Source organism: Megalobrama amblycephala, linkage group LG9 (genome assembly GCF_018812025.1).
Source record: "Megalobrama amblycephala isolate DHTTF-2021 linkage group LG9, ASM1881202v1, whole genome shotgun sequence".
Taxonomy (NCBI): Eukaryota; Metazoa; Chordata; class Actinopteri; order Cypriniformes; family Xenocyprididae; genus Megalobrama; species Megalobrama amblycephala.
This window is the reverse complement of record NC_063052.1, coordinates 36308751-36331856: the sequence shown is the minus strand read 5'-3', so window position 1 is coordinate 36331856 and position 23106 is coordinate 36308751. Positions and strand designations below refer to the sequence as shown.

At 36.7% G+C, this 23106-nt stretch overlaps 2 protein-coding genes across 3 annotated transcripts; one reads left to right on the top strand and one right to left on the bottom strand.

The window, feature by feature from the left end:
- Positions 1-874: 874 nt before the first annotated feature.
- On the bottom strand, positions 875-9080 carry LOC125276151 (gastrula zinc finger protein XlCGF8.2DB-like). 2 transcript variants are annotated; one of them, XR_007186582.1, is made up of 3 exons: positions 8802-9080; positions 1900-3847; positions 875-1738 (listed from the first exon to the last, which is right to left on the bottom strand). XR_007186582.1 is itself a non-coding variant. In XM_048203651.1 (2 exons), exons 1-2 carry the CDS (start codon positions 8908-8910, stop codon positions 2802-2804), a joined length of 1155 nt encoding a protein of 384 aa, XP_048059608.1. In that variant the 5' UTR covers positions 8911-9080; the 3' UTR covers positions 875-2801. The 2 variants fall into 2 exon arrangements, 1 of the variants encoding a protein (XP_048059608.1); XM_048203651.1 differs by having other exon boundaries at positions 875-3847.
- Positions 9081-9588: 508 nt separating this feature from the next.
- LOC125276103 lies at positions 9589-21271 on the top strand. Its single transcript, XM_048203558.1, has 11 exons — positions 9589-10992; positions 11518-11641; positions 17983-18208; positions 18327-18603; positions 18745-18922; positions 19035-19111; positions 19444-19624; positions 19826-20074; positions 20199-20370; positions 20478-20626; positions 20847-21271. Exons 1-11 carry the CDS (start codon positions 10711-10713, stop codon positions 20999-21001), a joined length of 2070 nt encoding a protein of 689 aa, XP_048059515.1. The 5' UTR covers positions 9589-10710; the 3' UTR covers positions 21002-21271.
- The last annotated feature ends 1835 nt before the right edge of the window (positions 21272-23106 follow it).

Sequence of the window (23106 nt, the reverse complement as noted above, 5' to 3'; positions counted from 1 at the left end):
GAGGAGTGGCTACAGAAATTGAAATCTCCAAGTAACTCTAATACTTACTAAATACACACAGTCATGCAATGCTGTGATGTTAACATTAACAACTTGAGGACAAAGTATAACAATAATAATAATTTGCATGGTTTGACGTGATCCGAGCTAAGCGATCGTTAGATTTAATCACCATTGGAAGCGTGATTTACAGTAATGCTTTTTTCTTAGTTGGTCAGAACAAAAGTGGCAGATTTGTTACTTACTTTTTCACATGACATTTTCCGGGGGATGCAGGTTCCAGATGCAGATGTGATTCTGAAGTACAGTATACACACCGATGTAATGATTGACAGCAAACATTAGATTCATCAGCGTTGAGAAGGCACAACTAACGTAAAGATGATAATTCCGCAAATAACTACACTTCCAGGTTTCAACAGAGACGGCGACAAAGAGTCAAAACTTGCAGACCGCAGCTTTAAAATAAATTTACATAAAGTTCCTATTTGACTGATCTGAGTAACATTTTCTAAAATATTTTTAATCAGAATTAAAGCAACACTTCAAGGACAAGGAAAGGGAATAGGAAAGTAGATGAAATGCTAAAAGTTAAAACTAAGTAACTAATTACAAATAAACATTTCATTTAAAATAAAATACATTTATATTATTTATAAACTTTATTTTAGTATTTTTGACTGATTAGAGTATGACAGAGTATTTAAACCTGTTCTACTTATTTATGAAAAGCAGTACATTGAGAATAAAGTGTGTCAGGGCTTTTGTCAAACACACATACAGCCTCAAAGGACATGATAGCGATTGTACACACCACAAATTAATCTCAAAAGGCAAAAAAGTCACCATAGTAATGAGACTAAGAGACTTCAAGAATGTTTGAACATTTGCATCGAAATGCACACATGAAAATCTTTATTTTAGACTCATCAGCAACAACAACAATAATAATAATAATAATAATAATAATAATGAAAAAGGCAAAAAAAAATAATGTGATTGTAATGTAAGGGAAACCCAGACTCAAGGATAAAGTTTGAACCTAGATGCAGGTATTTATTCATAACCTTATATTCACAGGTGAATAAGAACAATGACAGTAGTGCAGAGAAAGTGGATGACTGAATAATGGATCTTTGTATCTTTCACCAGGTTTAGAGGAGTACATTGATGAGCCAACACACAAACAGCAACTTAACCACCACACACATATATATGTGTTGGTTCACATCAAAAGAACACAACCTCAAGCAGACTGATTTACTGTGCTCTCTCATTAATTTGGCTGTAAAAGAGCTCTGTGTGGTGGAGTGAGTAAAACACACTGATATCCACTAACAGTGTCCGTTCAGTCAGTGCTGGGAGCTGGAATCGGTCTTTGTGTCTGGTGAAGATGCCGTCATGTGTGAGAGCAACTCAACCTGGATGTGAGGAGTGCAACTGCGTAAACGTCCAGCAGGCGGCGCTCTCGCTTTTAGACTCTGGGCTTTAGTCTGTGAGACAGTTCAAACCAGTGTCTGCTGATTGTCAATGATGTGAAGGCAATGGACACTCAAATCAATGGAGTTAAAAAAACAAAAATAGAAAAAAATATTGCAAAACTGCCCAGTAGGTGGCTGTATAAGAATGTAAACTTCCATTAAACAAAAGAAGAAGAAAAAAGTATGGTGCTTCTTAGCATCGGTTTGCATGGTGACTCCTGGATTCGGTGCTTTGTTGAGAATGTCTTGTGTGTTCACTGCGAAAGAAAAGAAGAAAGTGACATGAAGGCCAAATATAGTAACCCATACTCAGAATATGTCCTCTGCATTTAACCCATTCAGTTAATGTGAGTGCACTATGAGTAGTGAGTAGTTAACACACACACACTAAAGGGCAAAATATAACTCCCAAGGACACCTCAGTCATTTCCTGCTGATATTGAGACTCAGTCACGCAACCTTCCGGATGGACATCCCCGGCGGAGCCCACGGGACCAGTGACTATGGTGGAGCTGGGGAATCAGAAGACTGAGTCAGAGCTGGAGGAGGCGGAGACCGAGACTGAGTCAGAGGAACGGAGGACCAGGGCAATGACGCAGGCTTGAAGGACCAAGGTGGAACTGGGGGATTGGAAGGCGAACCCAGTGGGACTGAGGATGATGGTGGAGCCAGAGAAATGGAAGAGGTCCATGTTGGAGCTGGGTTATCCACAGACTGTAGTGGAGCCAGATGGACAAGGGGCACCAGTGAAGCCGGAAGGCTGTCAGGCCAAAGTGGTTGCGCAGGTGGAGCTGAAGGGCTGAGGACAGTCTGCAGAACAGGAGGATGAGGAGGTGTCAAGACCCTGGCAGAGTCAATGGAGGAGGTGGATGGATCCAGAGAAAAATCTATGAGTCACTTTCAGTGGTTTCGTGTGTATGCAGATATTTGAGACTAGGGAAAAAAAAAAAAAAAAGATTGGATAGGTGTGGATGCGGCCTGAGTCTTTCCTTTAACGTCATTCCAGATTCTATGGATATGTTCATGGTGAGAGCCAGGTTTAGTTATTCAAAAATAAAACTAAAGATACTTAAGATTTTTTTTCCTAAAAACCTTAAGGCTAAAAAAGGAAAAATATTAATAGAATAAAACAATTTCTCAAAGAGGTAGAAGTATTACAGTCCAACAAAATATGTTTAACAGACAGTTGGATTCTTACAAGATGAACACTGGTAAATTTTCTACATTTTGTTTCTTTTGGTTTATGTAGTTTTGTTTACAATAACAACTGTCTTGCACACTGTTTTTAGTGCCTTTTTAAACAGTTTCCCTTTGAAAAGGTCATCCAATACTGAGGACAGGCTTCTCTCCAGTGTGAGTTTTCATGTGACGCTCAAGGCTATTCTTCACTCTGAAACTCCTTCCACACTGAGAGCAGGTGAAAGGCTTCTCTCCAGTGTGAATTCCCATGTGAATTTTAAGTTGACCCTGTTGTATGAAACTCTTTCCACACTGAGAGCAGGCAAAAGGTTTCTCTCCAGTGTGAATTCTCATGTGATTATCAAAGTTTGGTCTGGTTCTGAAACCCTTTCCACACTGAGAGCAGGTGAAAGGCTTCTCTCCAGTGTGAATTGTCATGTGACTCTCAAAGCTTTGTTTGATTATGAAACTCTTTCCACACAGAGAGCAGACAAAGGGCTTCTCTCCAGTGTGAATTCTCATGTGATACTCAAGGCCTTGTTTCACTGTGAAACCCTTTCCACACTCAGAGCAGGTGAAAGGCTTCTCTCCAGTGTGATTTTTCATGTGAATCTCAAGGTTTTGTTTCGCTGTGAAACCCTTTCCACACTGAGAGCAGGCAAAAGGCTTCTCTCCAGTGTGAGTTCTCATGTGACTCACAAGGTTTTGTTTGATTATGAAACCCTTTCCACAATGAGAGCAGGTGAAAGGCTTCTCTCCAGTGTGAATTCTCATGTGAATCTCAAGGCTTTGTTTTGTTGTCAAACTCTTTCCACACTCAGAGCAGGTGAAAGGCTTTTGTCCAGCATGAATTCTCATGTGAATCTCAAGGTTTAGTTTCATTTTGAAACTCTTTCCACACTGAGGGCAGGTGAAAGGCTTCTCTCCATTGTGAGTTTTCATGTGAATCTCGATGTTTTGTTTCATTGTGAAACTCTTTCCACACTGAGAACAGGTGAAAGGCTTCTGTCCAGAGTGAAGTTTCATGTGAATCTCAAGGTTGCATTTCATTGTGAAACACTTTCCACACTGAGAACAGGTAAAAGGCTTCTGTTCAGTTTTTATGTGCTGCCTAAGGTTTGCTTGTTGATTGAACCACATCCCAACTTGATGGCAAGTGATGGAATCTTCTTTCAGTTCCTTCCAATCTAAAATGAACATTAAAATATAGATGTCAAAAATCAATTGAAGGACAATACAGGCGAGATAGCTAAATTAATTTATGCACCCCAATGACAGAATGCAACAGGTCTTTTTTTTTTTTTATCTTTGACATTCAACAGATTATATATGTACACAGTTATATATGTTAAAGAAACAAATCAACATTTAAATATCAAAGTCCAACTTGCATAGGCAGTGACTTCCTTTTTTGTTTTTGAATAATTCTGAACTTTTTACCAAATCAGACTAAAACTAGGGATTGTCACAAGTACCCAAGTACCTATAAACTTACATGTGGTTTACATTTAATTATGGGGCCCTCTAAAATACTCAATTCTGATTGGTCAGTTGCAGCATTGAGTGGTCATATACTTTCTAATATTCATTGTCGTCCATGGCAATGCTTTATCAGTCCGCTCATCTAGGTAACTGAAACCAGTGCTACATTCACATCACTCGAACTGTATCACACCTCTGACTCATGCTTTCATTTTATATGAATGCAATTGGCACCATCCTGTCTCAGTTATTATTGTGGTGAAAATAGCCTCAGTGTACTTCAGTGTATTAATATTACTGTAGCATTGCTCGAGTTTTTGTCTTGTTTCTTAAGATAACAAAGGTTTTCAGGTAAAATGATAAAATAATTTTATCTCAAATCAGTATTTCATGTGCATATATTTATTAATTTGGTTATAGCTGTGTAATAGGCCTGAAGTTTTACAGTCAGAGAAGCAATGAGAAATACTTTGAAATAATGAATGAGCTACTGGTCTGTAATAACTAAAACTGAGAAAGAATATTTAAAAGATCTAAAGCTTTTGAACTGTAAACATGGTATTGTGGCAGAAATGTGGGATATTCATAGTGAATTTTATTATATTTTATTATATTTTATTAAATATTAAAAGAGTAGGTTAATGAAATATAGGGCAACAGAAGCTTTTTTCATAAGCTAGTTTTGTGCATTTATGTATATGATAAATACCATAAAGCCGTTCTATATAGGCCTACCATATAAAAAAACATTGTTAATTTGATAAGAGTAGAGTTCTAACTCGGTAAGAATATTTTAAAATTTCACCATTTAAAAATGAGTTTTTAACATTTTACAAATGTTATTGTTGTGTTTGGTTTACTCCCATTAGCCACTCGCCGCTGTAATCTTTCTTTCTAACATAGACCCTGCCCTAATTTGTTTAATGGTGGCAGAAGTATGACTATTCTCCAATGTTTTCTTTAAAAGACTAGTTAAGGGAAGGATTTTAAAGGATATGGAAGTTCTTATGATTATTAATTTTGCTTAATTCCTACACGAACATGCGCTGCCCGATTGAGCATTGAATTTGTTTTGGACTAATCAATCGTTCCACAAGGTGCCAACACTGGCACGGGTCATTGTTTCACAGTAGAAAATTAACAAAACTAAAAGAGATGCAACAACATCAAAATACGGGATGGTGCATTCCAAACTGGATATATCACCCTCCAAAGGGCAATTTAGAGTGAAAACAATCATGGCCGCCATATTGAAGGGTCGCTCCAAACCGAAGTGCTCAAAACTGGCCACTTCAAAGGGCCCTTTGGGATGAAGGATTTCGAAGGGTACAACTGATGGACACTTCGGGCCCCCATGATCCTGGGAAGTTGTTTGATGTCACAGAATGGGTGCAGGAGGCTCAGAGTTCAATTTTACCTATAAATGTATGTATAGTATTTTTCTATACAACTGTAATATTTATACGAGTTACATTATTACTTCAGCAAAAATATTTTACAGCTCCCTTTATCAGTCCATTCAAATGTTTCAAAAACATAGACACAATATACATTATATTTAATGTAATAGACTGGCAGTACTTATAATGTTACTACAGTAAATGAATTTGTATTTATATACAAAGAGTACACCGGGGGGAAAAAGTCAAAGGCGCTTCCTTGATTCTCTTGTTAAGATGACGCAGAGGTGCGTTCCAAAAAAAAAAAAAGAGTTTTTTTGACCCCTACACCCTTCATCCAGGGCCGGCGCTACCTATAGGCAGAGCAGGCAGTTGCCTAGGGCCTCGGGCATGGAGGAGGGGCCTCCTGCCTCCACTACCGTAACATCCCCCTAGCAAAATACTAGGCTCTTTTTCCATTGGATATAAATTAATTCACAGTGACTCTCACCTATAATGAAACCAACTGTCACCGTATCAAAGTGGGTCCCACCTTCTAAATAGGCCTACATGAAAAAAAAGTTACGAAAATGCAACTTTTCTGCTGCTGACTTGCTTTAAGTAACTGAATTATGATTGCGCCGAGACGAACATCCTTCGTGGGATGCAAAGCGAAAGGCTAAACAGGCACGCAAAGAAGTTCGTAATGTAGGTGTGCGAGCTGTCATCATCTCTTTTGGACTGATTGTAATGTATTCTAAAAATAAACTTGTTCTGTCGATCGGCGTTATTTTTGGATATATCATTTGCCGGTTTATGAGTTTAAAAGAGCGCGAGCATGAGCGCTATCGATGTGTCCAGACTGTTAGACACTTTAAATTTGTGCGTAATGAGTGACATCGCGTCGGGAGCGGACTACCAATACTGAAGTAAAAGCAAAGTTCGTATTCAAAGTCAAAAAGCTAGAGTATGCTATTACAGCACTAGAGTACTTTTTTAATGTTTCAAAAACAGTATCTCAACTGTCTGTATCTTTTAAATTCTGCTGTTTACATTATTGTTCTACCGCAATACTTACTTTCAGTTTTCAAAACATAAATAGGCTATTGTTGTTATATTTATTGAAAAATCAGCGTACAATTTTATAAAATAATTAAGTATTTATGCTTAGAAGTTTGTCACTTTCACTTTTACTATACAGTAGTTGATTTGTGTAGCCTACACTACACTCTTCTGTGGTTACATGAAGAACCTTTAAAATCCACAGAACGTTTCCATAACACAAAAGGATCTTTACTGTGGAAAAAAAGTTCCATTACATTGTTTTAGAATGTTCTTCACACTAAATAAAAAAAAAAATAAAAAAAAAAATGGCTCCACACTCTAAAAAATGCTGGGTTGAAAATGGACAAACCCAGTGGTTGGGTTAAATGTTTGCCCAACGTGCTGGGTAGTTTTATTTAACCCAACTGTTTAAAAATGACTATATGGCTGTCTTAAAATGAACCAAAAATAGGTCTGAAATTAAAAATCAGACACATAATTACTAGAAGCAACAATAATAATCAAAAGGTGAACATTTATTAATAAGCAACTTAAATGTTTATTGTTTAATTATTATTCATTAAACTTGTTGATAAATGTTCATTTATTAAACATATTAATACATGTTAATTTCCAGGATACTTTGGGTTAATTTTAAGCAAGCAATACAGTCATTTTTAAACAATAGTTGAGTTAAAAAAAAAAATTCACCCAATTGCTGGGTTTGTCCCTTTTCAACCCAACTTGGTTTTTTTTAACCCATCATTTTTTAGAGTGCAGTAAAATGTTTACTGAAAGGTTCTTTGGGGAACCAAAAGTGGTTCTTTTATGGCATCAGTGTGTAAAAACTCCCTTTTGGAACCTTTATTTTTAAGAGTATATAGTGCATATTTGAAGTATTGCATAGCAATACATATGATAATATAGTTTAAATTGGTTCAACAGGAGGGGAAAATCCTGTCCAAAAATGATTAAGGCATTATGTTCATTTACTTAAGTGATTTTCCTTTTCTTTCATTTTACTGTAGGCCTAAACAGTTTGTTATTCCAAATAGTGGGTAGGTGTGTTAGGCTACTGTAAATAAATTACTGAACAAATTACTACCAAAAAAAAAAAAAAAGAAAGAAAGAAAAAAAAAAAGATAGCATCCTCAACAAACAAATAAGAGATTACCTTAAGTTTGATTAATATGGACATATAAAAATAAAACAAATATATATATAAATGTGTAGCTATATAAAAATATAAAAATTGTAATAACAGATGTTAAATAAAAAGGTAAGGAAAAGGTATTTGTTTTAAGTGCTTTTTATTAGGAGGGGTGTGGAGCAGGGGGCCTCCAACATAAAGTTTGCCTAGGGCCTCCAAATGTCTAGAACCGGCCCTGCCTTCATCCCTTCGAAGCTCTCACTCCAGAGGATAAACCCTTTGAAAGGATTAAGGCATAGGGATGAACCCTTCCGAATGGAACGCAGGGGAGACACAAGCATTGGTAAGCACTTGTCTGAGGGTTTTTGAGAGAGCCGCAACTTTAGTTTAATACAATTCAAAGACATTTTTATCAGTCATAACTTCTGGAGAAAAATAGTGCAGACACTGGACAAAGATGAAACTTTCTAGGGAGCATGTGTCGACCGCCTGCTTTTGTGCATGCTATCAAATGGAGTATACTTTGAAAGGCTACACATTTAACTGTATGCATACATATACTTGGGCTTGAGAGAATCATACCAAAACTGTAAGAGGAAGAAAGATGGGAGAGTACATATCTGATTTTTTTCAGGATTTTTTTGCTCTTCGTAAACAGTTTGTGTATTTTATACACATACAGATTCTATACGGTCAATCAATTTTGCAGTTTTTGACACGGTTGTTTTTGCTTGCAAATCACAGTTCACAAGATTGGAATGCTTTTGGTCATATTTCAGTGCCAAAAAATGTAAGCGCTGAAAAATCTAAGTAAAAATGTAAGAAGAATACAGATTTGAGTTAGCATGAAGCTATAGTTTCAAAACATGAATTGCATTCACGAAAAACAGTAAATAATGTTTTATTTCTTGTGCCTGAAACGCGATTTACACCTTTACAAAGCATCTCACGTTTAATTTATGCTTCCAATCTTATGTACACTTTTACAGATCTTACCCTGCTCATGCAAATCTTTTTGGTATCATTTTATCTTCATTAACAACAATGAACAGATTGACTCTTTGTAAGTGTCGATAATCAACTTACCCTGTTTTATATTCGTCCGATCTTGCCCTGGTGAAGACTGGCAGGTTTTCGTCTTCACATCTGGTGTTTGAGTCATCTGGATGTTTTCATGCTGCTCCATCTTTATCATCACCAGGGAATGTTTGATGCAGCTTATGACAAAGATCACTCCATGTGTGCTTCTCAAACTCTAGTGAGGCAGCTGTGTCCTTCCTAGTCCAGTCCAGCGGCTACAGGACTTGTAGGTTACAGTCCTCCTCGTTGGCATTAAACGTTAGGAGACGCTGTAGTAAAGCGTTTCTCAAAGGGGGCGTTTTCTACTTCTTCTATATGTTATGGCGGTTGGCAAACCCGCTTTCGTGCATTTCCGCCACCTACTGGGATGGAGTGTGAAGCGTTGACGGACAAGGTAAAGAAAAAGAGAGGGGAGGAAATAAATAAATAAAAATCTAATTATTCTAATCAAACGTGTTTTCTTAAAAATTCTACTTTTTAATTATTCTTCAGCAAGTTCATTAATGTTAACCTTTTTATTCCTACAGCCTTCTCTTCTATGAGCTGAGATCTTTCTTCATTAAAACCAGCACATTTTAAAAGAACGTGTTCGAATGTTTCTGGAATTCCACATTTTCCGCACAATCCTGACGTCACTTTCCCGCCGGAACGCTCCCTCAGCTGACTGAGTGGCAAAAGAACTTGCTGCATGACTGGATTTAATAGGGGAAACTGCGAAAACGCGAGTAAAACAAACGATTACACTAAAGGTTGGACTCGAAAGTGTTTCTTACAACTTCATGGATATTGACATGCTGCCAGGAATCGTGTTCCTGACATTTATATGTGCCTGATTTCGACGCCGAGGAAATACATAAAGCAAATCGGCCTGTGAAGGCTTTATATAACTACAATATAGGTAGGTCTAAATCGGAGTGATAACTTCATATCAATCCGTTATTTCGTCATATCGTCCAGCCCTAAAACTTGTAATATTTTTTGTCAGTGTTTATTTAAAAGCACCCAATTATGCAGAATATAAGATGGTAAATATTTAATTGATGAGTTGTCAACACAATATATAACAATATAATATAAATGGTATGATTTTACACCAAAATCCAACATTTTGACACAAAATGATAGCTGCAAAACATTTCTTTGCATGGAGTCCAGCTTTTCTGTGAATTGCAGTGACCCATTTGTTTCTTTTTTTTCTGTAACTTTAAGCAGTCTGAAAGAAATATACCTCAGATTTTGTGTAAAAGCTATCTGTACAGTCAGTCGCAAAGCTCTTTCCCGTTTTGGGTGTGTTTTGTGTGTTTTTCGCGGCATTCACGCTGAAAACCAATGATGCACTCAGTCTTTTGCCACTCAGTGGGCATAACCGCAGGCATAACGGCGACAGCGACATCACGTGCATACCCTCTATTTTAAAAAGTGAGCTGTGAGTCCAATACAAAGTCGAGAAATTATCGCGTCATGCCTTCTTTTGCCACAAACTTTTCTCACATTTCCTACTTCTTTTTTTATTTCAAATAAGTCTTCTTTCCTTCCTGTGTCCACAACTCTTGCCATCTCTTCTTAATTATCTTTTTAATTCATATTCATTTCAGCTTTACCCAGAGGAACATTAACATTTATTCTTGTATACTTTAAAGGGGACATCGGATGCAAAATTCACTTTTTCATGGTGTTTATAAACACAAATGTGTGTTGGCAGTGTGTCTACACAACCACCCTATAATGATAAAAATCCACCCAGTGTGTTTTTTTAATCCCCACAAATCATAAGCATTTTGTCAGATCAAGCCATTCTCAGATTCTTGGCAAAGTGATGTAATTTTGCACAGGCCCCGCCCACGACTGTTGCCCTGAGTGTGCTGTAAACAGACAGTCCGCCATTGTTTCGACGCTGGAGCAGGTGTAGACAAGAATGCCTCCTAAGCGACTGAGGTGTTTTGTTGTTGGCTGTAAGAATGAACATAGCAGCCATTATTTACTCCCGACATCTGAGCCGCTGAAGACGCAGTGGATTAACTTTGTTTTTGAAGGGAATGCGCCCCCGGGTCTACCTAAATATGTTTATGTTTGCGCAAATCACTTTACACCAGACAGCTTTCTGAACAAGGGACAGTACAAGGCAGGTTTTGCTAAAAAGTTGTACCTGAAGAATGGATCGGTACCATCCATACGTGATGCAGCTTCACCTCCAGAAGTGAGTATAATTTTTATTTATTTATTTTTAACTGCTCATGCTCATACGCGGCGAGTCAGAGCCAGTTGCTTCAGTCAGCAATTAAATCCCATGTCTTAAGTATTTAAAATTGGTCCAGTCGAAGGAACAGTCTTTGTGTCGAGTTCAGTCTTAGAATGTTTCAGCTAGTCATTAAGTTAAGAGTTAAACTGAGTTAACAGTCTCAGAGAACATTGTTATGTTGTCGTTTCCATTTATAACTTTCTCATTGTAATTCATAACCGGTCGTTTATAATGAACAATGCATTTTTACAAACTGTGTATGTTTTATGTAGATAAGATAACATGATAACACTACATTTAGATTACCTTTGTAGAGGGTTTATAAAGGTGTTGGTTAATAAGTAATTTACAAATGTATTTTAAATCGTTTTTGAAGAGTTATAATTTTATTAACATTTACACTCCCATTGATGTTTTTTAATATTAGAATGATGTAATGGTAAGTTATATTACCTGATCACTTACCTAATTGCTCTTGTTTAGACAAGCGCATCTGAAGAATTGACTAAGATGCATCATGTGGCCTGCCAGACGGACACACCACAATTGTGCACAGTTGGCACCCAGCTGTCAATAAAAACTCTACGTCCTCACTACAAAAGCACAGGTTTGATGATCCAGATCCTACACTGTTAAAAAAAACGGTCAAATTTACGGTAAAATACTGGCAGCTGTGGTTGCCAGGAATATACCGTGAAAAAAATGTGGAATCTGTAAAAGACAATACGGTATACTGGTTTTGTAACCCTAAATTTTACAGTAGACAACATTTTTTTTTTTTTACCAAAATCATGGTAGAAAAAAACAAATATATTTGTCAATTATACAGTAATTTTATGTAAAAAATGCAACTTTCCATAGCTTTTTACGGTTATTTGCAGTAAAAAAAAAAGTTATAATATAATAATATATACAGTAATTTGTTGTTAATTTAACAGTAATAGGATAGACCCTATTATGGTAAATAACTGTAAAAATAACAGAAATATGTTAAACCTTATTAAAACCTTTGACAGTAAAAAACACAGTGAAATTGTATAACAAATTACAGCATTTTATTTTGACCAGATACATTTTACGGTAAATTCCTGGCAACCACAGCTGCCGGTATTTTACCGCTAACAGAGTTGGGTAATCCAGGGTCCAAAGAGTAAAAGTCCTGCCATATTTTTATTCTACACACTGAAGCATTAATGAGATAAATAAGTGATTAATTGAGTGATGATTGAGCATTATTGAAGACACCTGATGATAACAAGCAGAATCACCAAAGGAGAAAATCACAATTTTTAAGTTACCATCATCGAGGTCAGGGTTTGTTTTAGTTGAGCTCTTGACCCTTGACTTTTTAATATTAGATTTTGTTTGGGCAGTTTTAACTGCATTAACACCAACCAGACAAGCAAAGTTAAAAGATAATAAGGTGGTGTTGGTTATGTTTTTACATAATCATTATTTGATCTAAATCACTGAACTCATTTAGAGCCCGATCTCTGAGTTAGATTCACATTATTGATTACAGCAGCACTGTGATTCTACAGCACAAGATCAGCTTTATCAAAACAATTTTTTTTTTTTAGAGTTCTGATTTTAAAAAAAAACAGAGCTCATTTAAACACACAGACATCAAGAATCAGCCTGTGAATCTCAACAGTGGTGCCCATCATAAAGCATGTTGCAATGCATTCTGGGTGCCACCAATCAAAATTCATCCATGGCTCCCATCATGCATTGCTGCATGAATAAATTATGAGCTGAATTGTCTTAGTAATTTTCTTTATTCTCACTATTAAAATTTTGCTGTTTTTCTGTGACTTTTTAGTAGCTTGTTTTCTAATGTTTAGAGTTGATCTGTTGATCACAATATGTTGCTTGTCACCGTCATTGAGATTCACAGGCTGATTCTTGATGTCTGTCTGTGTGTGTGTGCCTAAAATATATATATATATATTTTTTTTTGTGATAAGGACAACTTTTTAAAAAAAATATCTGTATTGTAAAAGCAGATCTTGTGCTGTAGAATCACAGTGATGCTGTAATCAATAATGTAAATCTAACTCAGAGATTGGGCTCTAAATGAGTTCAGTGATTCAGATCAATAATGATTATGTGAAAACATAACCAACATCACCTGATCATATTTTAACTTTGCTTGTCTTGTTGGTTTTAATGCAGTTAAAACTGCCCAAATAAAACCTAATATTAAAAAGTCAAGGGTCAAGAGCCCAACTAAAGCAAACCTTGACCTCGATGATGGTAACTTAAAAATTGTGATTTTCTCCTTTGGTGATTCTGCTTGTTATCATCAGGTGTCTTCAATAATGCTCAATCATCACTCAATTAATCACTTATTTATCTCATTAATGCTTCAGTGGGTGGAATAAAAATATAGCAGGACTTTTACTCTTTGGCCCCTGGATTACCCAACTCTGACCGCTAAAAATACAGTACAATATAAGGAACATAAATAGTTTACCGTACATTTTACATTTGCAACTGCTAAATATAGAAAAATCTAAAGATGCTCATATATAACCAAGGTAGTGAATATTACTGATAAACAATGAGAAAATTTGACATACCATTTGAAAACAGACTAAACATATCATTGAGAATATAGCATGTGTCCATATATATGGCTGGTAATCCATGGAGAAATGAATAAACATGAAACAAAAAATGACCTGCCCCTGACCGATCAACAGTAATGAGTCACTGGGTCCTGCCTTGGTGAAGGAAAGCACTCAGTGGAGTTTCTAATGCGCATGGTGTCGAAGATACAAGCTCTGCAGGAGTACTTCAATGTCCATCAGGAGTTCACTTTGGACTGGCAGGATCCCCTCTGCAGCAAAAAAATGGATAACGTTTCAAAAGTTTGATCAGTGCTTGAGCAAAATGCACAGAAATGAACAAAACGTGCTGTCAAAAACAGATCTAATGATAAATGATTTCTTAGGTGTAAAGTATGCAGTTCTAAAGGATTAGTTCACTTTTAAAAAAACTTTTGCTGATAATTTACTCACCCCCATGTCATCCAAGATGTCCATGTCTTTCTTTCTTCAGTCGAAAAGAAATTAAGGTTTTTGATGAAAACATTCCAGGATTTTTCCCTATATTATGGTCTCCAATGGGACCCAAACGGTTCAAGGTCCAAATGACAGTTTCAGTGCAGCTTCAAAGGGCTTTAAACGATACCAGACGATGAATAAGGGTCTTATCTAGCGAAACGATCACTCATTTCAAAAATAAATAAAAAATTTAAGTTTTATAAGCACAAATGCTCGCCTTGCTCTGTTCTGTGATGCGCGTTCGTGACGTCACGTAATACGCAATTACGTTGAAAAGGTCACGCTTGAAAAATTTCTGTCCTGAAGAAAATTTTCTTTTAGGCTTTTTAATATTAAAGCACCCAGGATACACACACGAAATGGGCATTTTAAACGATAAACTGACACAAATACATTTGAATATGTGGTGTATATGGTCCTCCTTCCGCACATTTGTAAACACGTCAACTTGACCTTTTCAACGTAATTGCGTATTACGTGACGTATTAGATAAGACCCTTATTCATCGTCTGGTATCGTTTAAAGCCCTTTGAAGCTGCACTGAAACTGTCATTTGGACCTTGAACCGTTTGGGTCCCATTGGAGACCATAATATAGGGAAAAATCCTGGAATGTTTTCATCAAAAACCTTAATTTCTTTTCGACTGAAGAAAGAAAGACATGGACATCTTGGATGACATGGGGGTGAGTAAATTATCAGCAAAAGTTTTTTTAAAAGTGAACTAATCCTTTAAGAACTGCATACTTTACACCTAAGAAATCATTTATCATTAGATCTGTTTTTGACAGCACGTTTTGTTCATTTCTGTGCATTTTGCTCAAGCACTGATCAAACTTTTGAAACGTTATCCATTTTTTTGCTGCAGAGGGGATCCTGCCAGTCCAAAGTGAACTCCTAATATATGCTACCATGAAATTATTTTCTGAACTATAATTTCCCACAAATTGCATTTCCAAATAAATAAACAGATACATGCAAAAATACATATGCATAAAGAAATAACTTGATTAGGCTACTTTAAATAAACCAGTTAAAGAAAAACAGGAAAATGTAAAAAAAAAAAAAAAACATGGCCTGAAATAATAAATAGGCATTCACATAATAAATCGTGTTTGTTTCCAAATAATCTGTATCTGAAGAGTTCAGATGCAAAAGCCTCTAAGTGCCATCTGAATTTCTTCTAGAATGATCATTTTTATAAAGCAAAATCCCCAGTGTTAAATTAACACCCAAAGTGAACATATGAGTCCATCTTACCGGGTGTTAAAAAGTAACACTGAAGCAGTGTTAAAGTTAATGAGATAATTTATTGATGATTGAGTGATGATTGACAATTAGTGGAGACACCTGATGATAATAAGCAGAATCACTGAAGAAACAACAAGAGAAAAAGAGAGAGATACAACAACTACAACTGACTTCCAGCCATTAAACATTATTACACTTATTATTAACCAGTTTGATTTGATTTCTGTCATACATCAACAAAAGTTCTTACTGAGAATGAACAGAGGTTTAGATGTTAATGTTTGAATGAAAGTTTAGTTTGAAGTCACCATGATGGTGAAAAGCATTTCCTTTAGTTGGGCTCTTGACTCTATTTATTAACATTATTTTATCTCTGGCTGATAAATTTGTTATGGTCAGAGAAACTATGATCTGGGCTGTGTTTCCCAATAGTTGTGTGAACCAAAGGTTATCAGTTTAGGTTTACAATGCTTTGGGAATCACAGTCATGATGGTTTTGTTTTGATGATGACATTCTCTTTGTGAAATGGTCAGATTCATTGGTGACATCCAGTATTGACTGTCAAATAGATGTTATATTATTTCTTTTTAGTAAATCTGTTACCACTTGAAATCCAGAACAACTTTTATAATCTGAAGACTCAAGAAAAAAAAAAACACACACACACAGACATCAAGAGTCAGCATATGATTCTCAAGAACGGTGATGATAAATAAATACAAAATATGACAAACAGATCAACTCTGAACATCACAAAACAAGCTACTGTCACAACAAAACAACAGAAAAATAAAGCAAACATGAACAATCTACGAAAATTACAGGACAATTCAGCTGCATAATTTATTCATGCAGCAATGCATGATGGGAGCCATGGATGAGTTTTGATTGGTGGCTCCCATCATGCACTGCAACATGAAGAACTTTGTTTGATTGTCACCATTGTTGAGGGTCATATGCTGATTCTTGATGTCTGTGGGTTTTTTTTTGTTTTTTGTTTTTTTTTTCTGTTCTTCAGATTATAAAAGCTCTTCTAGATTTCAAGTGGTAACAGATTTGCTAGAAAGAAATAATATAACATCTATATGACTGACAATACTGGACGTCACCAATGAATCTGACCATTTCACAAAGAGAATGTCATCATCAAAACAAAACCATCATGACTGTGATTCCCAAAGCATTGTAAACCTAAACTGATAACCTTTGGTTCACACAACTATTGGGAAACACAGCCCAGATCATAGTTTCTCTGACCATAACAAATGTGCTTTATAAACACAAAGTTGGAGCAGCCAGAGATACATTAATGTTAATAGAGTCAAGAGCCCAGCTAAAGGAAATGCTTTTCACCATCATGGTGACTTCAAACTAAACTTTCATTCAAACATTAACATCTAAACATCTGTTCATTCTCAGTAAGAACTTTTGTTGATGTATGACAGAAATCAAATCAAACTGGTTAATAATAAGTGTAATAATGTTTAATGGCTGGAAGTCAGTTGTAGTTGTTGTGTCTCTCTCTTTTTCTCTTGTTGTTCCTTCAGTGATTCTGCTTATTATCATCAGGTGTCTCCACTAATTGTCAATCATCACTCAATCATCAATCAATTATCTCATTAACTTTAACACTGCTTCAGTGTTACTTTTTAACACCCAGTAAGATGGATTCTTATGTTCACTTTGAGTGTTAATTTAACACTGGGGATTTTGCTGTGGTATAGTTAAGTACTTTCACTTAAATGACAATTAATAGGTAATTTGCATTGCCATTTAAGTGAAATTATTGAACTTAAATATACAAGCTTGATAAAAATGATAATTCTAGAAGAAAATTTCAGATGGCACTTAGAGGCTTTTGCATCTGAGCTCTTCATTTATTAATCATGTTGATAGGCCCTATAAAACAAATATTACATATTAATCATGTCAATTTCCTGCATCTGTTATTGACGTCCAAATGACGTCCAAAAAAATTACCCCATTCAAAGGTCAAATGTTGAACGTCAAGATGACGTCCAAGTTGGGTCATGGTTGGACGTCCAAATAGTGGACCTAGTTTGGACGTCGAATAGATGTTCAGAAATGGTCATGGACCGACGGACCTAATATAGACATGATTTGCACGTCTATCCGACGTCCAGTGTTTAGTGGGATTTTTTAACATCTTGCTTCTGTAAAAATGAATGTTTTTGTTTGCTTAAAAATCTACAGATTTATACTGTGAATTCCAACGTGCACAACCCCAAAAGATGTAGTTTTACTCAAATAATACCATAAAATCTAAGGTTTTTAGACATTTTCAACATTACAATATTTAATTGTAAAATGTATGCATATTTATTTGTTTTCACAGAAAATATTTATAATTTCAACATTTTATTACAGTAAAAAACAAAGTTTTATCCAGTCTCACAATTAACGGTTATTCAATCTATTTAATACAGTAAAAGGAAGTTTTTGGTTTTACGCTCCATTACCGTTGGAATTTGACGGTGTTTTGCTGTATATTTTACTGACTTTTTTTACAGTGTATATAGTGTGAAGTCATTTATTCTGTTTCTGTGGTATTTCCATGTTGTAATTGCTAATTTCCACAATACCAAAATGTCTATTATTATGTTACATAGGCACACAGACAACTATGTCATGGCCTGATATTGGTCTTGGCTCCTCACAAACACTGCTGTCATCAACACCAATAAAGAAGCCAATTAAGAGACCACGTTTGGAGCTGGAGGAGGAAGAGGAGGACCCTTTTGGAGGCAGCTCAAGAGCGAATGTCGAACAGCCATTGGATTCTATATATGATCCTGCAGACTCTGTCACAACTTTGACTGAGCCAACAGATGTGACGTGAGTGACAAAACGATTATAAATATTTTACATTAATTTGAATTGCTTTTCCTCAAAATATTTCAGAAGTTATGTGGACTTTTGTCATTTTTCTATGAAATCTTTATTATTCTAACAGAATGGGATCTTCCAAGTCGGCTCATAAGACAGCAACATATATTGTTTATGAAAACTGCCTTCTGGAGCTCTTTGAGCAGTGCCCTGTGTGTCAGCGAGTTTCAGATGTGCGGACAAGACGGGTTGGCACATTCCTCTCTGTGGAACAACGGTGCCCACACTGTGAGTTCTTTAGAAAATGGAATAGTCAGCCAATTCTTGGAAGCACTCCTGCAGGGAACCTCCAGCTTTCGGTTGCAGTTTATGCCACTGGTGCATCTTTCTTCAAACTTGAAAAGGTAGGGGATAAGGATTTCACTGTTTAGATAATAATTAAGTATACCATTTAATATCACTAAGAACTACACTGCACATGGAGAAATGAACGTAATGTCCTTGAACCCATACTGAAACAAAGAGTCCTCTTTTTCTGACCTAAGATCTTTCGGGCAATGCAACTAAAGATTATGCACTATGACACCTTTCGACAACATGCCCGGAGGTACATAGAACCGGCAATTGTACATAGCTGGAAGACGGCACAGGATGGCATGTTGCAGCAGCTCAGCCAACAACAGAACATTGTCCTAGTAGGTGACTTGAGGGCTGTCTCACCAGGTACAAAATACTGACTGACTGTCTCAGTTTAGAGATTACTGTTAAAGCAAGACATCATAAAAGGACAAATAGACTGTAAGACAAATTAAACATTACACATTTATCTTTAAAGGTCATTCTGCCAAGTTTGGAAGTTACTCTGTGATGGACCTAAGGACCAGCAATATTATTGATCTGCAGCTAGTTCAAGTGAGTCTTAAAATATAGACTGTTACACACTTTCACTTAATTTTCACTTAAAATATTGACATCCTGTTGTAACCCGGTTTAGAGCAACTGAATATACACACCTAAGCAATGAAAAAAAGATTATCCACATTACTCTTTCTGGAGGGTCAATAAGAGGGTTAACTAGAAAAAATGTAAACATTTTTAGGGAAAATGCAGAGATAAAAATATCTGCTGTGCATGTGTAATTCAAACAATGTAAATGTAAAGAAACAAAACTCACTGTATACTCCTCAGCTAACGTAACAGGAATTGTCAACCATGCTCATATCTGCCCTTTCTTTTATAATCAGAGTAATGAAGTCGGAGGGAGCAACTATATGGAGAAAGAGGGTCTGAAGAGGAGCCTTGATCTCTTGAGGGCACACGGTGTGACTTTCGATAGTATTGTCACAGACCGGCACCCTCAAGTACAGAAATTTCTGCGGGAGGCCAACATCACGCATTATTACGATGTATGGCACATCGAAAAAGGTATTAGCTCCTGTGTGTGGAGGTAGGGTTTATGTGCTGGTTCATGACTTAAATAGTATGACAGAGCGGTTGTTCTATAATAAAGGCATCAAAATTTAATAAATAAACATTATGAATTCATGCCTTTAGACAAGGAATGTCCTTTTTATATTATTTTGTATTCAACACATACTGTATTTCTGTGCATGTGTGTATTATTAGGACTGTCCAAGAAACTGCTGAAGATTTCTCAGAGCAAAGATTGTGAGAAACTGCAAAAGTGGCTTCGCAGTATCAAAAACCATATATATTGGACAGCAGCTTCTTCGTCGTCAGCGCAAGAGCGAGTGGCAAAGTGGACTTCAATTCTTAATCACGTACAAGACATTCACACACATGAAGATCCTGTTTTTCCACAGTGTTTACATCCACAATGCACTTCAAGGGATAAGAGCAAGTGGTTGAGAGCTGGTGCGTTCACCCTATTTGCACTGTCAATTTAAATCTGGTGTACATGTACATATGACAAATGTTTTCTTTTTTTTTTTTTTCTTGTTAAAAATATAATTTACAAATTTTCACCTTTTCCCACCAGGAACACCTGCCTTCTGTAGATTAGAGAAGGTGCTCACAAACAAGAGGATTCTGAAGGATGTTCAGAAGCTGAGCCCTCACCATCAGACCTCGTCACTGGAGGCATTCCATAGCATTATTCTACGTTTCGCACCCAATAATGTTGTCTTTAGTTTTCTTGGAATGTTATGCAGGTAACTCTATAGTAATAATTTGGAAAGGAATGTGTAAGTATTTCCAAACACACACAATGACACAAGTGTGACCTAACATATGTTTAACCATTATTTTCCCTCTAAAGACTCTACCTAGCAGCCCTTCATTTTAATGAAAATGCTGGGCGCCCCCAAGCAACAACAGCAGCTGGTGAACCACAATTTAAGGTCAACTTTCCAAAGTACAAGAAAGGACAATGCACTGCAAAGCCAGTGAAAGCAGATCCAACCTTCCGTGAGTTTAAGAAGCTTTTATTTAAAATTCTAAATAAACGTTGTACATACAGACATTGTACAACAAGCTGAAATAACATAAATAACTGTTATTTTAAATTACTTTTGTAAAAAAAAAAAAAAAAACCTTCTGCAGCAAATAATATAAATACAGTAACATAAGAAATGTCCAACAATGCTATAGCATTATAAAATAAAAGGATTTTTTTTTTTTTTGTCAGACTATGTGGAAAACCTGTTGAACCTTATCTTTGAGAAAGTTGTTATGGACCCAACACCATATGTGGATGAGGTGCTGCAGATCTGCATACCTGAGGATCTCACAGCCCAGTTTCAGAAACCAGACAAGCTGGACGTGATATCCAGCTATGTTTAATCAAGAGCAGTTCTGAACCCAACATACCTTCCATGAACATCAGGGAACTCTGCTCTTATTCGTAGCACCACACAGGAGGGCAGCACCACCCTGATTCTCCGGCCCAGAAAGCCCCAACACCAGCTGACAAACATTCTGTTGGCCAAAAACCTGTAACAGCTGAGACAAAAAAAAAGATTACACTGTACAGTGACCCAAAAGGAACGGTATTTTTGTTTTGCTCCTCAGTCATTTACATTGCAATAAATACTGAAATGCATGAAAAAACAACTTGCGTCTCTATTCTCTTTAGACCTAAAGGCCCATAGTCTGCGCTGTAGATGTTAAATGCATTCTGTAGGGAGAACAAACAGGTTCTAGGCCTGGATGCTCAACCATACATTGTGGTGGACTTTCCAGCTTTTGTATTCTTCTTAAAACTTTGAAAATGTGAAAAAGTAAATGACCTGACATATTGAAAATATGACTGCATAACAGCAATTCAGTTTGTGAAGAAATTGCTGTACCTGTGGTATCTCCTTACAGCATATATTCTCGGGTTCTGTAGGCATTTAGGCACAATTTCCACAAAGACATCTGTAACATGAAGAACCTTTAGTGACAATGCAACTGGTCACATAATTGAAACTGTTATTTATTGTTTATTTATTAAATGGTTGTAAACATACATACAAGAAATTATGAGGTGTCCTTCTAGCCCTGCAAGACCCATTTTTTTTTCTGCTGTGACCTAACGTTTATATTACATCTAAAATCATACCTAGCACTGCATAGGCACACATTACTTAGAAGTTTAAATTATTCGAAAAACATGTTTTTCATGACCATTAAATGTACATATCGTGTTCGTGTTGTGCGCAGTACGCTAGCGTTACCCTGCCAGTACCTTAAAATATAGAGTAAAGTGACATAGTCAACCAACCATTCAGAAACATTCTATTCAAGCCTTAATTGCCGAAGTTCTTCGGGGACCTCCTCTTGTTCCGGGTCTGACTCCGACTCAAATAGATACGGTTGTACCAATGTGCCATCAGACCCTCCCACTGCCATACTTTCCCCAAGGGATATGCTCAACTGTTGTCAAGGTAGCACTCCACCCGTCTTGTGTCGACACTCCCCACGGAAAGAAGGGGTGGGGCGAACAGTAGCTTATTATCATTTAAAGTGCCATGCACCGAAACGCATTGCTGTTAACAGAGCTGTTTTTTACAAGGTAAAAAGGGTGGGTTTTTTTACACAACCATTGAAAATTTTTACTAAAGTAGATTACAGACTTTTCAGGAATACCCTAAAGAATCATAACAACTTGTGGAAAATGGGCATCCAATGTCCCCTTTAAGATCCACAGGAACACTTGATAATTGCAGATGGGTGTGTTGGATCATAGTTAGATCTGAACTCTGCAGGTAGGTAGATCTCCAGGAACAGGATTGAGCACAAAAGGATTCCAGGTTTTAGGGTATGTTCAGAAGTCGGGTCACTTAGATAAGATATAGCAACCTGAGTCAGAACAGTTTGAATGTGTTTGGTGGTTGTAGCTTAAAAATGGTTTATCGGATTTGTGTGCTAAAACAGGTTGAAATCTCACACTTTAATACTAGAAACTAACTTAATAAAACAGGCTGTGTGACTATTAGGAATGATATTAGGATGATCAAAATGTAAAAGATGGTCTAGCTCACAGTGAGTCAGAGGAGCCAGAGACCACCAAGGCTGAGATGACAGAGGAGAAGACCTCGGCAGAGCCGAAAGAGATAAAGACCACCATGGTGAAACTGGTGGAAGAATAGACCACTGTGAAACTGGCAGAGTGGAAAAGCACGAAAGCAGAGCCTGAGTGATAGACATCCACGGCAGAGCCAGAGGGGCCACTGACCACGATGGAGCTGGGGAATCGGAAGATTGAGGCAGACCTGGAGGTGGAGAACAAGATGGAGCTATAGGAACAGAGGACCAGGCGATACCTCAGGTCAAGACCAATATGACATGCTGAAATAGCAGACATATAAACCTTCACTGTAGAAAAGGCTCTGCCATTGTCCAGAAGGTCCTGTAGGAAACATTATGCAACCGAAACCTGAAAGTACCTATCGGAGCACCATCCC

Coding starts and splice junctions, on each gene's coding strand:
- LOC125276103 (XM_048203558.1), top strand. CDS start 10,711: ATGCCTCCTAAGCGACTGAGGTGTTTTGTTGTTGGCTGTAAGAATGAA. Junction 19,112..19,443: donor TTGATCTGCAGCTAGTTCAA/GTGAGTCTTAAA, acceptor TTTTATAATCAG/AGTAATGAAGTCGGAGGGAG. Junction 20,075..20,198: donor GAGCAAGTGGTTGAGAGCTG/GTGCGTTCACCC, acceptor TTTTCCCACCAG/GAACACCTGCCTTCTGTAGA.
- LOC125276151 (XM_048203651.1), bottom strand. CDS start 8,910: ATGATAAAGATGGAGCAGCATGAAAACATCCAGATGACTCAAACACCA. Junction 3,848..8,801: donor TCGGACGAATATAAAACAGG/GTAAGTTGATTA, acceptor TGTTCATTTTAG/ATTGGAAGGAACTGAAAGAA.